The 14,792-nt window shown below is 56.2% G+C and overlaps 1 protein-coding gene across 6 annotated transcripts in view; it reads left to right on the top strand.

The window, feature by feature from the left end:
• The first annotated feature begins 288 nt into the window (after positions 1–288).
• ITGB4 (integrin subunit beta 4) overlaps positions 289–14,792 on the top strand; it is a 31,095-nt gene continuing 16,591 nt past the window's right edge. For 2 of the 6 annotated variants that reach the window (XM_079323387.1, XM_079323382.1), the window contains exons 1-19: positions 1,165–1,685; positions 5,667–5,758; positions 6,004–6,086; positions 6,946–7,047; positions 7,749–7,953; positions 8,445–8,541; positions 8,913–9,084; positions 9,678–9,941; positions 10,313–10,402; positions 10,563–10,685; positions 10,791–10,958; positions 11,207–11,283; positions 11,744–11,955; positions 12,189–12,292; positions 12,418–12,516; positions 13,254–13,380; positions 13,523–13,642; positions 14,056–14,162; positions 14,474–14,507. In XM_079323387.1, coding sequence (XP_079179513.1) covers positions 1,681–1,685; positions 5,667–5,758; positions 6,004–6,086; positions 6,946–7,047; positions 7,749–7,953; positions 8,445–8,541; positions 8,913–9,084; positions 9,678–9,941; positions 10,313–10,402; positions 10,563–10,685; positions 10,791–10,958; positions 11,207–11,283; positions 11,744–11,955; positions 12,189–12,292; positions 12,418–12,516; positions 13,254–13,380; positions 13,523–13,642; positions 14,056–14,162; positions 14,474–14,507 — 2,281 coding nt within the window. In that variant the 5' untranslated portion in view covers positions 1,165–1,680. Of the gene's footprint in view, positions 312–1,161; positions 1,686–5,666; positions 5,759–6,003; positions 6,087–6,945; positions 7,048–7,748; positions 7,954–8,444; positions 8,542–8,912; positions 9,085–9,677; positions 9,942–10,312; positions 10,403–10,562; positions 10,686–10,790; positions 10,959–11,206; positions 11,284–11,743; positions 11,956–12,188; positions 12,293–12,417; positions 12,517–13,253; positions 13,381–13,522; positions 13,643–14,055; positions 14,163–14,473; positions 14,508–14,792 lie in introns of those variants that run through there. The other 4 variants (XM_079323383.1, XM_079323384.1, XM_079323385.1 and 1 more) reach the window with 4 other exon arrangements.

Raw genomic sequence — 14,792 nt, 5'->3', positions numbered from 1 at the left:
AAGCATCAGCACCTGGCACTCACAGCCTGGTCCTGTCTGCCTTTATTTTGTCTCCTGTCCCAGCTCTCATGTTGCAGTTGCTGTCTTGATGTGTTTTTAAAAAAAACAACAGCAAACCTCCTTAATTTTCAGAACTCTTGTTTAAATCTAGGAAATCACATCTCCAAAAGGGCTGGGGTTGCCAAGTCATGTGTTGGGAAACTCGGAAATGCCAGATTTAAACTGCCTGGGCCATCTTCCCCTGCACCCCTGCCTGTTTCCCATTTGCTGCACTTTTTAATGGCACAGGCACATCCTCCTTTATCCTGAGGGTAAGGCAGTTTGCTTATATTAACCTGAGTTTCTTAATTTCTTGTAGTGAAAGGAATCCTGCTCCTCACCTTTCAATCAGTTCTGATATAGAGGGAGCAGCCTCTGTAATGAATGCCACATTGACAGCAAGGAGGGCAAAATTGCCCTGCTCAGAATTTTAATCTCCTAGTCAGACAGGAAATGTGCCATTTTTTCATCTGGCTGTTGCTATTGTTTGTGTTGAAGCTCAGGGGATGTAGTTTTCCTTGTGAGGATCTGTCAGGGAGCTGAAATGCAGCCCTTGCCATTCCATCTGCTGCAGGACGTGTGTGCTGCACTCTGTTGGAAGTGTGAGTGGTTCTGAGCTGTGACCAGCCCCAGACTCTAAACCAAAAGGGTGCTGTGGACAGAAAAATAACCTCACCTGAACTTCAAACCCTCCTCTGCTGTTCCTTGGGTTGGGGAAGGGGTTTTGGATCCAGCTCAGCAGGACTGGAACCAGCTGTGGGGTTGCTGCCTGTGGCACCCTGGACCATGGTGGGATGCAGGTATGGATGGGGCTCGCTCACGGTGCTGCAGGGGGTGCTTTGACTCTAGAGGCAGATTTGCTGCAGGTGAGGAGTGCATAAAGCAGGGTGCAGATCCATCCTCTCTGCACAGAGCACCGAGGCTGGGCTCTGTCTCTGCGGGTTGTCGGGGCAGGAATTTCCCTGATATTTCAGCGAGGCTCTGGGGGTGACACCTCGCAGTCGTGCCGGGGGAAAATTCGGAGAAGCCACAGCCAGGAGAGGTCGGGGAGCTCCTCCAGGTGAAGCCGAGCAGCTCCTCCGGGCTCCTGCTCCCTTTTCCCGTGGGATGTGATCTCCTGCTCCCTTTTCCCGTGGATGTGCCTGTGCGAAGGGAGGGTCCGAGGGCTGTGCCCGCCCGGCCAGGTGTGCAGGCAGCAGTGAGTGCCAGCTCTGCGTCACGGGCATCCCCTCCTCCCTCCCAGCTGCCATAAAACTTCTCCTCACCTGGGATCCAATCTCATTTATCGCTGCTCGCACCTTTCCTGCCCGCCAGCCCCTCGGGAGGGGGAGCGAGAGCAAAGCGGGTGTTGGGCTGGAAGGTGCAGGGACCCGCCGGGAGTGATGCGGGATCGCGGGCTGGCTGCGCTCCCCGCCGCACCGGGACTGGACGTTTAACCGGAAAGAGAAAAGGGACACAGAATAGAGAGGAGAGAGAAAGACTGAAAAAAAAAAAAAAAAAAAAAAAAAAGCCCAAAGCTGGAAATCAAACCGCAGCAGCGAAGCAACAATTTCCCCCTCTGCCTTCGGAAGAATTTCTTGGCTTGCTGTGTGGGTGCCTGTTATTCGGGACAGGATTTGGACTGAGCCAGACCCAGCGCTAATGAGGTTTGTGGAATTAATTCATCCGTGCTCTGCAGCGTGCAGCTCGCCTGAACTTTGCTGCGTTAACCGGGCAGTGAATTAATGTGCGGGCAGGACACGGAGAGGGCTCAGCCCCTGCTCCGTTTTTCCCACGGTTTTCCCTGGTTTTCGGCTGTCGGACACCGTCCGGTGCCCTGGGCTGGCTGGGGAAGGGTCCGGGTTTGTGTCCGCGGGTGTTTGGGGGACACAGCAGAGCCCTTGGCGACAGATGTCGGAGGTTTCTGGGGCTGTCCTGTCCTGTCCCTCTGCCCAGTTGCAGGGGAAAGGCTGCAGTGCCTGCTGGCACCCAGGAAAAGCTTTCAGGGGTGGAAATGTACAGGGTCAGCCGGGCTGGGGGTGTTTTCCAGAACTGGGGGCTGCCCTGGAAGGGGGAAGCGAGGGAAGGGGGGATCCTCGAGGAAAAGGCCAGCAGAGGGTGGGCTTTGCTGGACAGCAGGTGTTGGTGTATTTGCACATTGGTGGATCTGGAATGGACAGGGAACAGGACAGGAGGATTGGTGTGAGGGGACTGACAGACATGGGGAAAAGGGGAATGAGGTGCACCCATGGAGAGGAAGGAGAGAAAAAGTGTTTTGTGGGGCCAAAGGGGCAGAGAAAGTGGCAGGGAGAGCACATGGAGGGAACGGGAGGGTTCCGAGGCTGCGCTGGAATTTGGGCAGTGCCAGGCAGGGTCTGCCCTTCCCACCTTTGTTCCTGGGGCTTCCCCCCTGCCCGGGATGGCAGGAGATGGGGCCAGGAGCAGCCCTCCACAGCCCGGGGTGTTGGCCACAAAGCAGCTCCGGGTGGGTGCCCAGGTGGCCCCTGCTGGGTTCTGTACCTGGCTGGAGGGTGCTGGGGCCGTGTCTGGGGTCTGGAGCTCAACCTGGGAGCTAAAAAACAAATGGAGACACGTGGAGTCTCCCAGCTGCAGGAGCACACCTGGGGAAGGCAAACAAAACAAGAGCAGTAGGGTTTTTGTGTGTAAGTGATGATTTGATTAGTGGCTCGAGTTTTTGGTAGTTTAAGGGAGTCTGGCTTGATAATTTCCAAGTTTTGGAGCATGATCCCAGCAGCTCTGTGCCACGGGGGGAGAACATGAGCTGTGTCCCTGCTGCCCTGGGCTGTGGCTGCACACAGGGACACATGGATGGTCCTTGATGCCACGGACCAGGGTCAGTCCTGCACAGCCCCCCATGGCTGCAGCCAAGAAAAGAGCAATTCCACCCAAAAGAGGAAAGGCTCTACTTGGGAGCTCATTGCTTGGGCATCTCCCTCCCTTTCCTGCTCCTGTGTCCCAGCCTGCCAGGTGTTCCCCAGCTGGGACCAGGCTCCTGCTGTTGCTTTGTGGCTCATCACAACCTGCTCCTTGCTGCCTCTCCCCCAGCTGCCATTCCACCCCTGTCCCATTGCACCAGGGCTTTGTTTGGGGCATTGCCTGGATTTCTGGGGATGAGGCAGCCAGCCCCAGCTTCTCCAGACTCAGGGGTTCTTGGCATATTCAGATTTTTGGCTGTGCTGAGGGGCATGGCAAAGGCTGGGGGAGCAAGAGAAGACCAGGAGGAAATGCTGGAGCAGCTCTGGGAAGTGGAAGGAAGTTTATGTGCAGCCAGGAGCTGCTCTGCCTTTCTCCTTGTTTTTGCACAACTGAACAGGTTTTGTTTTGTGGTTGTCGCCATGAAAACTCAACCAAATCCTGCAGCTTTCCTGAAGTGAAAGTGGCGTTTTCCCTTCCAGAGGACACTTCTGAAAGTCAGGGGTGGCCACTCCCATATTTTTTCACAAATATTGCAGCTGCATTCCTGCAGTGGCCATGCTCTGTGCCACCAGCACCCTGCCTGCTGGCACCTGCCCAGCAAAATCCTTGAAGGTTGGTGGCTCACAGGGCAACAGGACTTTAATATTGAGCAGGATTTTATGGCCTTTTATCTCAGTACTTGAAAAGACATGATGGCAATTTATGTGCCCGAGGCCCAGGGTGTGTCCGTCTGTTCTTTGGTTACTTTTTCCTCGCTGGTGATTAAAGGCAGAGACGTTAGGTGCTGCTGAGCTGCTCATCCACTACTCAGTCCTTTCCTTGTGGCCCATGGTGGAAGATGGGAATTGCTGAGTGTTCAGGTGATGTTTTCAGTTGTATCTCTGAGGATTTCTTCCCTGTCTTTTCATCCCACCTCTATGTGGCACCTCCCCACATCTTCCTGGCACTGTCCTGGGCTGGGGCAGAGCAAGGGGAAAATGGATTTTCCTGGTTTCAACATCTGCCTGTGTTGGTAGCAAGGGACACAATATTTGCCAGTGAGTGCTGGTGTGAGGTCTGGCACTGAAGGAGGTCACAGCATGTCCAGGATAAGGAATTTTGGCTTCAGAGCCAGAGCTGCACCTGGATTTGGGGGGACAGGGACCACCTAAAGCCAAACCTGCAAAGGGCCCAACTGGGGACAGTCAGTGTGGCAGGGAGGGAAGCAGAGGAGTTCCCTTGGTACATTTTACATTTACATTTTACCTATAAGAAAAGCGGCTCATTGGCAAAAGGGCACACTGGGTACAGGTCCTGCAAATCTTCCTGGGGTTCCCCTGCAGTGAGGCTGCCCTGAGGCTCCTGTGCTGCTCAGGTTTGAGCCCCTGGGCATGGATGGCTGTGATAAATCCCTCTGGGCACAGCTGGCAGGATGAAGGAGACACCAATGTCCTGTCAGCTGCTGCTGGGTACCCAGGGGCTCCCACATGGAGCCAAGTGCAGCCACCAGGGGAGATGTCCTGTGGTGTCAGGGCTGGGTTGGTTGAGCCCTGTGTCACAATTGCTGCATTCAATGCATTCACTGGCTGCAGGGGCCAGGTGTGATCTGGTGCTTTTGAGACCAGGCTGGGTTTTTCCAGGGGTTTCCCTGCAGCCCAGCCCAGGTTGTGAGTGGCTGAGTCTCCAGGTGACTGCTCTGTGTGCTGGATGTCCCTCAGGGAACTTGGACTTGTTACTGCACACAACAACTTCTCTTTCCTTTCCCTGGTTTAAGTGATTTTCACATTCTTTTCATTTTAGAGTCAGGGCTGACACAGCAAGAAGCTGTGAGACAATTCATTCACATTTTATATTTCACAATTACATCTGCCAGGAAGGAGATTCCTTAATGATATCTTTACAGTGCTGTTTCTTCCTTGACTGCTCTCACTTGCCCTGCTGGGTGCAAGGATAAAGCTATGGCACAGCAGAACTCGAGTTCCAGCTTTGTGCCTTTTGTTTACCACATCCAAATGCTGAATTCTGGATGGCACCAAGTTTTCTCAGTCACGTGTGATGCAGGGAGAATGGTTCCCTCTGTTTAGGATTTGATCTCTGTGTCCATCAGGATGTCCTGCTGCCCTGGACAGGACAAAGGGGAGCTGCCAGGCTCTCAAAACCACGGATTCATTCGGCAGCTCCAAAACTCCAAGCCTGGCATTTCCCATGGCCTCGCCCTCTCTTTATTGTTGCCTTGACCGTCCTGGAAACTCTTAGTGTGATGGGAAATAGCTGAAGGGAGGGGTCAGTGTTGCTTTGGGGCAGAGATGTTGACGGTCACTTTGTTTTCCTCTGTTGTTTTTTTTTTCCCCCTAACCTGCCAGAAAAAGCAGCATCTCGGCCTGGCCGGTGCTCACACGTGTGGATGGTGCTGGGCTCTGGCTGGGAGCCCCCTGTGCTCCAGCACCAACCCTGCTGCCGAGCTGGGCCCCCCAACTCCAGGCACAGGGCTGGCATTGCTGGGGATTTTGAGCTTCTGCAGATGCCTGAGCAGGGATCAAACCATCCTTGGCTTTGCTTTAGTGCCCTGTCCTGCAGAGCTCAGCAATTGCTTCCAGCCTTGGCTTCCCTGGGATGTGAGGCTGTCCCACTCTGGTGGGGCTGGGAAGGGGCTCTGTGGGAGCTGCCCTGCTCATATCCAGGTCCACTTCCATCTCCTGGCTCTCTGCAGTGTCACAATTCCTTTGTTTCAGGAGGAAGAGGATGAATGTGCTGCCAGGGGCGTGTGCCAGGCTGCTGCTCCTGTCCCTGCTCTGCACCACCAGCCTCTGCCAATGGAGCAAAAGTGAGTGGAGCCGTGATAGCTCTGTCTGCCACCTCCCTTTGGGGACTGTGTACCTGTGCTGGGCTCCAGAAACACCAGTCCTCATGTGGACAACACCTGCTGTTTTCCATCTCCCCAGCTTTTGGGGGACCTCCCTTGCTACCAGATGCTGTTTTGCAGGCAGTTTCCACTAACCAGGCAACACCTCCATCAGCCTTTCTCACACCCTTCCACCTTGTTTTCCCCACCCCTGATGTTTCTGGCAGACAATCGCTGTGTGCTGTCCCGGGCGAGGAGCTGCACCGAGTGCCTCCGGGTGGACAAGGATTGCTCCTTCTGCACTGATGAGGTGAGGCCAGCCTGGGGCTGCACCTCCCACCCTGCTGATGGAGGGATCCCACCCCCCTCAGTGGGACAGGGGCACCAGAGCAGGGGCAGCTTCTGGATCCAGCCAGGATGGGCAAGGCTGCAATGTGGATTTCCTTTTGGGGTGGAAAATGGGGAGGGAGAGCAGAATTGCAGCAATGCAGGGGTTTATCAGGAAATGTCACCAGAAACAGTGTGTGCAGGGGATGGAGGGAGAGTTCTATCTCAGACAACCCAGTAACTCACTGGTGGTCACATTTCAGTCAGTGGTTTTGTGTGATACTTGTCCCCAAATCTGCCGCCCTGCTGTTCCCAAAGGCTCATAGCTGTAGGCACAGGACCCTGCTAGCTGCCTGGGCTAAGATGGTTCTGGCTTTGGGCTGCTATGGGGTCTGGATAGCTCCAGGAGCCTCTGAGGCAGAATTCAGCTTCTCAGCTGGCAAGGAATGAGATCCTGGGAGCTGCTATAGAAGTTCTGAAGGCAGCTTTATTTCTTCAAAGGGTTCTAGCAGCAAAATCCAGATACATAGCACAGCAAGGGGTTTTTATAGGGTTTAGGGGGATTGAGATTCTAACCAGTAAAATTAAAGTTGAGAACTATCCAATTACTTTAAGATTCTAGGTGAGAAAAGACCAATAATCTCGTAAAGTTGAAGACCAATAGAAATCCTCAATAATAACAGGGGTTTCACTAGGGGTGAACATTTCTCGTGAGCAGTTTCATTGTCTCAGGATGTGAAACCCCAGGGCCCTTTTCAGGGACAGTTGTATGTGCCCACTGCCCTGTGCATGGCCTATCTCAGTGGTTCTCTGTGCCCCTGGTGCTGTCCTGCTCCCTGCAGAGCTTCGAGGAGCCGCGCTGCGACCTGCGGGAGAACCTGCTGCGCGCGGGCTGCGGCGAGGCCAGCGTCGTCTACAGCCAGGGACAGATGAGGACACTGCAGGTGTGTGCTGGGACACAGCCCCTCCTCAGGCTCCTGCCTCCTCCATCTAGCCTAGAGAGAAATTCTGCCTTGGGGAAATATTGCTTCCCCTAAGCAGGACAGCATGTGACAATGCTGAAAGGAAACCTCGGTGATTACACGGCGTTGAAGGCTCTGGTTTGGGTTTGGGAGTTTTCCCTGATGCTGCAGCTGGACTGTGCCCTGTTCAGGCTCACACAAAGACTTTTGCACAAATGTACAACCCATACGTTGACTTTCATTAGTGGAAGGCAGGAAAATGCATTTCACCCTGCAGAGAACAAGCTGTTTTGCTTCTGCCCTGTGCTGCCTTGCTTAACTCTAGCCCTCAGTGATTTATCCTTATGCTTAAACCTGTTACACCATCACAGGAAACTGATGGAGGTTGTGATGGCTCCTCATCAGGAAAAATACAGAGCAGATTGCTGTTTGTGTAGGGTGTACTCAAAAGCAATGCCTTTGCTGCCTGGGGCACCTGTGGTCTGATCCAGGCTGGGGTGACTTTGCAGGCAGAGCAGATGTCAGCAGAATGCTGCCATCCCTTCTGCAGGAGGAGCCTGCAGGACACCAGTGGGTGTGGGGGAGGCTGAGGGACAGTACCTGAGGGAGGGGAGCTCATCCCTGCTCCTTGCCTCCTCCTCACTGCACATGGAGCATCCCCTTCACATCACTCTCCTTCACAGAACTCCAGTATCAACACGTCCCTGCAGAGGACCCAGGTGTCCCCCCAGGCCATGTTCATGAGACTGAGGGCTGGGGAGGAGATGAGCTTCGACATGGATGTCTTCCAGCCCAAGGAGAGCCCTGTGGATCTCTACATCCTCATGGACTTCTCCTACTCCATGTCAGATGATCTGGACAACCTCAAAAGCATGGGGCACAACCTAGGTGAGGGCAGAGCTGGGAGAGGAGAGGAGCCTGCTGCTGTGCTGATGAAGGCAGCAGCTTGCCTGTGGCTATGAGTCCTGACAGCACCAGAGAGAGGGATGCAGCTGGCAATGGGCTGAGAGGTGTCTGTTTTAATTAGAGCTTCTCATTATCACTGCTCTGTGCAGCCCTGTGTGGGGATGTCTCTCTGGTCCTGCAGGGATCCTCATATGCTCTCCCCTTGCAGCCCAGCTGGAGCTGTTCTGTGCAGAGCTGGTCTGTGTAGGGCCTTTGGCATCTTGAACCTGCTGGGTGCTGTTGCAGGAGCTCCAGTTTTGGGGCTGCCAAAGGAGGGGGTGCAGGTTTCTGCCTTTAAAAGCCCAAAGATCTGAAAAAATGACATCTCATCTATGAACTGACCAGCAGAGATGACAACAAAAGCTCCCTGGAGCAGGGAGCTCACAGGCATCTCTTTATTTATGTGTCTCCCCCTTCCTTTGCTCTCCTCCCAGCCGAATTCCTGCAAGCCCTGACTTCCAATTACACCATTGGATTTGGCAAGTTTGTGGACAAGGTCTCATCCCCTCAGACAGACATGAGACCTGAAAAGTGAGTAAGCCCCATGGTCCCTGAGGTGGGAGGAGAGGGGGTGGAAAGTGCCCTCTGTTTGTCCGTGGCTTTCAGTGTTGGTGATGCAGGAGCCTCCATCCACCTCTCTGCCTTCACTGCCAGTGTCTTCCCTGGTCTGCCCATCCCTCAGGGCTGGCTGTAGCCCTGTGACAGTGTCAGCAGTGCCATCCTCTGCCTTCAGACCTTCCCTGCTCTGCCACAACACACTGCCCGTGTTGTCTTCTCCTCTGTCTGTGCCCTCATCCCTCTCAGAGCTGCAGTCCTTGAGGCACTGCCCACATTTCCTCTCCTTGCCCCCCAGCACCCCTTGCTCCAGCCCCACACGAGAGCCCTGGTTCCATCTCTCCTAGGCTGCGGGAGCCCTGGCACAACGCGGACTCGCCCTTCTCCTTCAGGAACGTCATCCGCCTGACCAGCAACATCGGCGACTTCAGCCGCGAGCTGCGCAAGGAGCGCATCTCGGGCAACCTGGACGCCCCCGAGGGCGGCTTTGATGCCATCCTGCAGACAGCTGTCTGCAAGGTGAGGCTGCCCAGGGCTGTGTGTGCAATGACTGCATCTTCCTGACCCATCTTCTGCTCACTGACGAGCAGAGGAGCACACACTGGCAGCTGGAGCCCCGGGTCAGCTGCAGCTGGTTTTGCTCTCCCAGCCATACTCCCAGTGCCAAGCTGTTTTGCATTCCCAATTTTTCCTATGCCTTAGAGTGTCTGTCCTGGTGTTTGATGCCCAGCACAGGAGCTGCTTGCTGGGCACTCTGTATGTGCTCTTTGCTCTGTCCCCCTCCACACCTGCCATGATGAAACTGCTCCCTGGAAAAGATCCCACCTGGGCTTGGCTGAGAGATGAGCACAGCTCCAGACATGCCCAGGGAAGCGTGGGCTTGTCCCCTGTACACACATGAGCTGCTGGGTGGGAGACACCCCGTGCTTTGGGGGTGCAGATGAATGCTGGGATTCCTAGGGACACATGGCTGGTTGTTTTTGCTGCCAGGTGCAGGTAGTGCTTTGTCCTTTGGTTATTCCAGGTCCTGTCAGTACTGGCTTGCCAAGGTGCTGTGCAGAGGTTTGGCAGGCACAGAGATAAAGGTTCCTTCTCCCCCTCCCCGGCTGCAGGATAAGATTGGCTGGAGAAAGGACAGCACTCACCTGCTCGTGTTCTCCACCGAGTCTGCCTTTCACTATGAAGCTGATGGTACCAACGTCCTGGCAGGAATCCTGGCGAGGAACGACGAGCAGTGTCACCTGGACAGCCAGGGCACCTACGTGTATGACACCAAGCAGGACTACCCCTCTGTGCCCACCCTCGTGCGCCTCCTGGGCCAGCACAACATCATCCCCATCTTTGCTGTCACCAACCATTCCTACAGCTACTATGAGGTGAGGAGAGCACAGCAGTGATGCCACCTTTCCTCCAGAACTCTGCCTCAGCTCAGCTGTGAGGAGAAAGTGTTCTCCCAGCAGTTGTCCTAAGCCAACACCTTGGTGTTTGGGAGGATGCCACACTGTGTTGGGGGGCTGCTCTGGGCTGTGGGAGGTCTCAGGGTGCATTACTGGGTGCAGGAATCTGGGCTCCTAGAGGCTTCCCTGTGTTGCTTTCTGCTTCTTGTGAAGCGGTGGAGGTACAGAGCTGGAGAGTAATTTAGGTTGGCAGGGATGTTTGGTTCAAGTCCTGCTCAAAGCAGAGCCCACTCCTGTGATAGAGGAGGGATCTCAAGGCCTTGGCTCAGGGGGCTCCTGTCTCTCTGCAGAAGCTGCACAAGTATTTCCCCATCTCTGAGATTGGAGTGCTCCAGGAAGACTCTTCCAACATCGTGGAGCTGCTCCGCACAGCCTTTGAGGTAACAGTGCTCCCTGGAGCTTCACTCCTGTTCCCAGGGAGGGCAGAGGGTGGGCACTCCAGGGCAGGAGAGCAGGACAAGGCAGGATGTGCCTCTGGAGCGGGCTGGGGTGTCACAGAGCACTGGTGAAAATCCACGTGTGGATCCTCTTGCCCCCCAGCGCATCCGCTCCAAGATGGACATCAGGGCTGACTTCACCCCCAGAGCCCTGAAGACAGAGTTCACCTCCTCAATGTTTGAAAAGACAGAATCTGGCTCTTTCCACATCACCCGTGGAAAAGTGGTGAGTGCTCGGGTGGCAGCGGAGGGAGGGCTCGTGGGAAGGAGGGGCTGAGCCCCCCGTGCCCAGCAGAGCTGGCTCATCCCTGCAGCGTGTCCCTTCCTGCAGGGCAAGTTCCACATGCAGGTGAAGGCTCTGGAGTACGTTGGAGGGCAGCACGTCTGCAGCCTGCCCGAGAGGGAGCGGCACGGGGTGATCCACGTGAAACCCACGTCCCTGAGCGACAGCCTCACCGTGTCAGCTGCTGTCATCTGCGACGTGTGTCCCTGCGAACAGGTGGGCTCAGGGCAGAGCTGCCCTCTCCTGGCCAGCCCAGGCTGGGAATGGCTTGGCTGATGCATGTGGGTCCTGCTCCACCCCTCAGTGATGCTCAGCCTGGCTGCTCCAAGCTGGGTGTGATGTCCTGTGGCAGACGTTGCTCTTCAGGGCAAAACTTTTCCCTTGGGTCTGCCCTTCTGATTCCTGAGGTGGTCTTGGATGCAGCTGGGCCCATTCAGCAATGCCTCTTCTCTCTTCACTTCCAGCAACAAGAGTTGGATTCCCCCAAGTGCAGTTTCCACGGGAACTTTGTCTGCGGACAGTGCATCTGCCACCCGGGCTGGTAAGGACCAGATCCATCCCTTGCAGGGACCCACAGTGACACACGTTCATCCCTGAGCATCCTGCAGGGACCCACAGTGACACACGTTCATCCCTGGCCATCCTGCAGGGACCCACAGTGACACACGTTCATCCCTGGCCATCCTGCAGGGACCCACAGTGACACACGTTCATCCCTGAGCATCCTGCAGGGACCCACAGTGACATACATTGATCCCTGAGCATCCTGCAGGGACCCACAGTGACACACGTTCATCCCTGGCCATCCTGCAGGGACCCACAGTGACACACATTGATCCCTGAGCATCCTGCAGGGACCCACAGTGACACACGTTCATCCCTGGCCATCCTGCAGGGACCCTGCTGTGTCCAGGGACACACATTCATCCCTGGCCATCCTGCCCAGCACCCCACTGTGCTGTGCCCTGCTCCTGCCCTCTCAGCACTGTCTCTGTCCCCAGGAGAGGGGACACGTGTGACTGCTCCCCGGCGTCATCCCCCAACAATGAAGCCTGTATCCGCCCCGGGGACGTGGAGCCGTGCTCGGGGAGGGGCGAGTGCCTGTGCGGGAAGTGCCAGTGCTACTCCGAGGATCAGACCCTGCGCTTCGACGGCGCCTTCTGCGAGTTCGATGTGCTGCAGTGCCCGCGCACCTCCGGCTTCCTCTGCAACGGTGAGAGCACCCCCGAGCCCAGCTGGGGCTGTGCTGGCACACCGAGGTGTCCTGGGCTGGGGGCACTGGCACGGGGGTGGGTGACCGGTGATGGATGGGCTGCAGGGAGGACGCTGTGCAGTGTGTCTGCAGCCCCTGTGCGCCCCGGAGACAGCGGGGGAGCCTCGGGCAGGGCTGGGCAATGGCAGAGTGGCAGAGCCCTGGAGCCCCAGGTAAGCCCTGCTCTCCCCCAGATCGTGGCCGCTGCTCCAGGGGCGCCTGTGTGTGCGAGAGCGGCTGGGAGGGCCCGAGCTGCGAGTGCCCCACCAGCAACGACACCTGCATCGACAGCCGCGGGGTAGGTCTGCCCTGCCCTGCCCTGCCCTGGGGCTCCAGGCGGGGCTGCAGTGCCCCAGTGCTGGCATCTCGGTCACTGAGCTGCCTTGCTGACTCCCAGTGCTGCTCTCACCTCTTCCTTCCCAGGGCATTTGCAATAACCACGGGAGGTGTGAGTGTGGCAGGTGCATCTGTGACATGGCTTCGCTGTACACCAGCTCCACCTGTGAAATCAGCTACTCCCTGGTGAGTCCCTCCAGGTTCATCCATGAGGAACTTCAAGGGAAGAAAGGCAAAGCAGAGATGATGGCACATCTTCACAGTCCTGAGGAAGGGTTTCTCTCACCTGTGCTGTGCCCAGGGAGGGGCTGCCATGGGAGCTGCTTTGCAGCCACAGGTTTTCTTTGCCCTCCTGTTCACCAGCAGCAGCTGTTGAGAATCTGTCTGTGTTTATCTGCACCCTGGTGATGGGCAGAGGAGAGGCTCAGCTTGTGGCTTGTTCTGATTTGCCTCAAGACTGGGAAAAAAGCTAATTTCCTAGAGTCAGACTGCTTTGGATTGGAAGGGATCTTAAAACTTATCTCATTCCAACTCCTCTGCCATGGGCAGGGACATCTTCCACTGGATCAGGTTGCTCAGAGCCCCACCCAGTCTGGCCTTGAACACATTTGATTTCCCATTGACAAGCATGGACTAATCCCACAGTGGGAATGGAGAAAGCTGGCTTGATTATGTTTTGGAAAGGACACTGAAACCATTGGAGAAGATCTAATCCTGCCCAATGCGGGCTGTTGTTATAAGAGATTTTTGGGTCAACTGGGCTTATAAATCCTTCATTAACTGCTTGTTCTCAGTGACTTCTCTTTTTGATCTGGACCTTACCCTGACTCTGGGATGAGGAGCTGCCTCTCCAGGTCTGCCTTTCAGGGCTGTGTCCCCTGTCCCTGCTGGGAGTGTCCCTGACCATCCCACCCCCTCTGCAGGGCTTCCAGGCCGTGTGTGAGAGCATCCGGGACTGTGTCCGCTGCCAGACCTGGGGGACAGGCAACCTCAAAGGCAACTGCAGCTCCTGCCAGCTCCACATCCAGATGGTGGAGGAGCTGAACAAAGGTGACATGAGAGGCAGAGCTGGGTGCAGATGTGTGTGGTGTCTCTTGTGTGCCCTGCCCTGTGTGTGTGTGTGCACCTAGGGCTGCTCCCCGAGCCTTTGCTGGCCCTGGTGGCTTCACAGCTGTGTCCCCTCTCCCCACAGAGGAGGGTGGTGAGTACTGCTCCTTCCAGGATGAGGATGATGACTGTACCTACCACTACAACCTGGAGGGAGACCCCAGTGTCCTTCCCAACACCACTGTCCGTGTGCAGAAGAATAAAGGTGAGCAGGGGCCTGGGAGGAGCAGGGGGTGTCCAGCCTGGGATCTGGATCAGAGTGACCAACTCCACAGTGCCTCCAATCCCTGCTTTGTGCCTTTGCTGTGCCCCTGGGCAGGCTCAGATGAGGCAGCACCTCCCTTCCCACCTTGCTGGGTGGGTGACACTGTCACATGAACTGCAAGGGGGGAAGTGTGGCACCTTCAGAGAGACCTTTGGAGATCCTTTTCCCTGCTGCCATGGGCAGGGATTGCTGCAAGGTGCTGCTCAGCCCTTTGGCATGCTGGCTGTGAGCATTTCTCATTGCCAAGGTTAGCTGGGCTGCCCCATCCCTCAGAGGGCCATGGTCCAGCCTCTCCCCTCTGTCCCTGCCTCCCTGCTCACCCCACACGGGGCTGATGTTGCTCTCACTTGCAGAGTGCCCACCTGGGAGTTTCCTCTGGCTCATCCCACTGCTCATCTTCCTCATCCTGCTCCTGGGGCTGCTGCTTCTGCTCTGCTGGAAGTTCTGTGCCTGCTGCAAGGTGAGTGTCTCAGCTGGCTTCCCCAGCCCAGGGAAAGAACCAGATATGGCCAAAACATAACAAATTTCCAGGATCCACCCAGCCTCCAGCATGGCCAGATTGGCAGGGATGTCCCTGTGGTATCCAACCCTCTGGTGTTGCTGCTGGTGAAATTCTGGCCAGATTTCCCCCATCTGGCTAAAATCAGCTTGAGAGCCCCATCCACCCCAGTGCCCACACATCCCTGCTGATGTGCATCCTCCCTGATGGAGATTGGAGGGGTTTTGTCCTTGGCCACAAAGTGATTGTGTCTCTGCCCATTTGTTTTCTAGGCTTGCCTGGCCCTGCTTCCCTGCTGTGCACGAGGTACCAGCCCCTGCTCCTGGGGAAGGGCTTTGGGGGTGCACTGCCTGCCTGGGTTTGGGGTGTGCTGGGAGGAGCATCCCTCCTCTCTGAGCTGGAGAGGTGGATCAGGGGCAAGGCTTTTAGCAAAGGAGTTCTGGAGCTGCTGGTCCACCCTTCTTCCCTGCCCCACACCCTGGGATGCCCTGCTGGGAATCCCACTGCTGGCTCTCCCTGTAACACTTAGCTGGTGAGGAGTGCTCCCCCCACTCATGAACCCCCCCCCTTGCTCCCTCTATCCCCCTCCAA

This window comes from Erithacus rubecula (assembly GCF_903797595.1).
Source record: "Erithacus rubecula genome assembly, chromosome: 20".
Lineage (NCBI taxonomy): Eukaryota > Metazoa > Chordata > Aves > Passeriformes > Muscicapidae > Erithacus > Erithacus rubecula.
The sequence above is the reverse complement of the archived record's forward strand: the minus strand, read 5'-3'. Positions and strand labels throughout refer to the sequence as shown.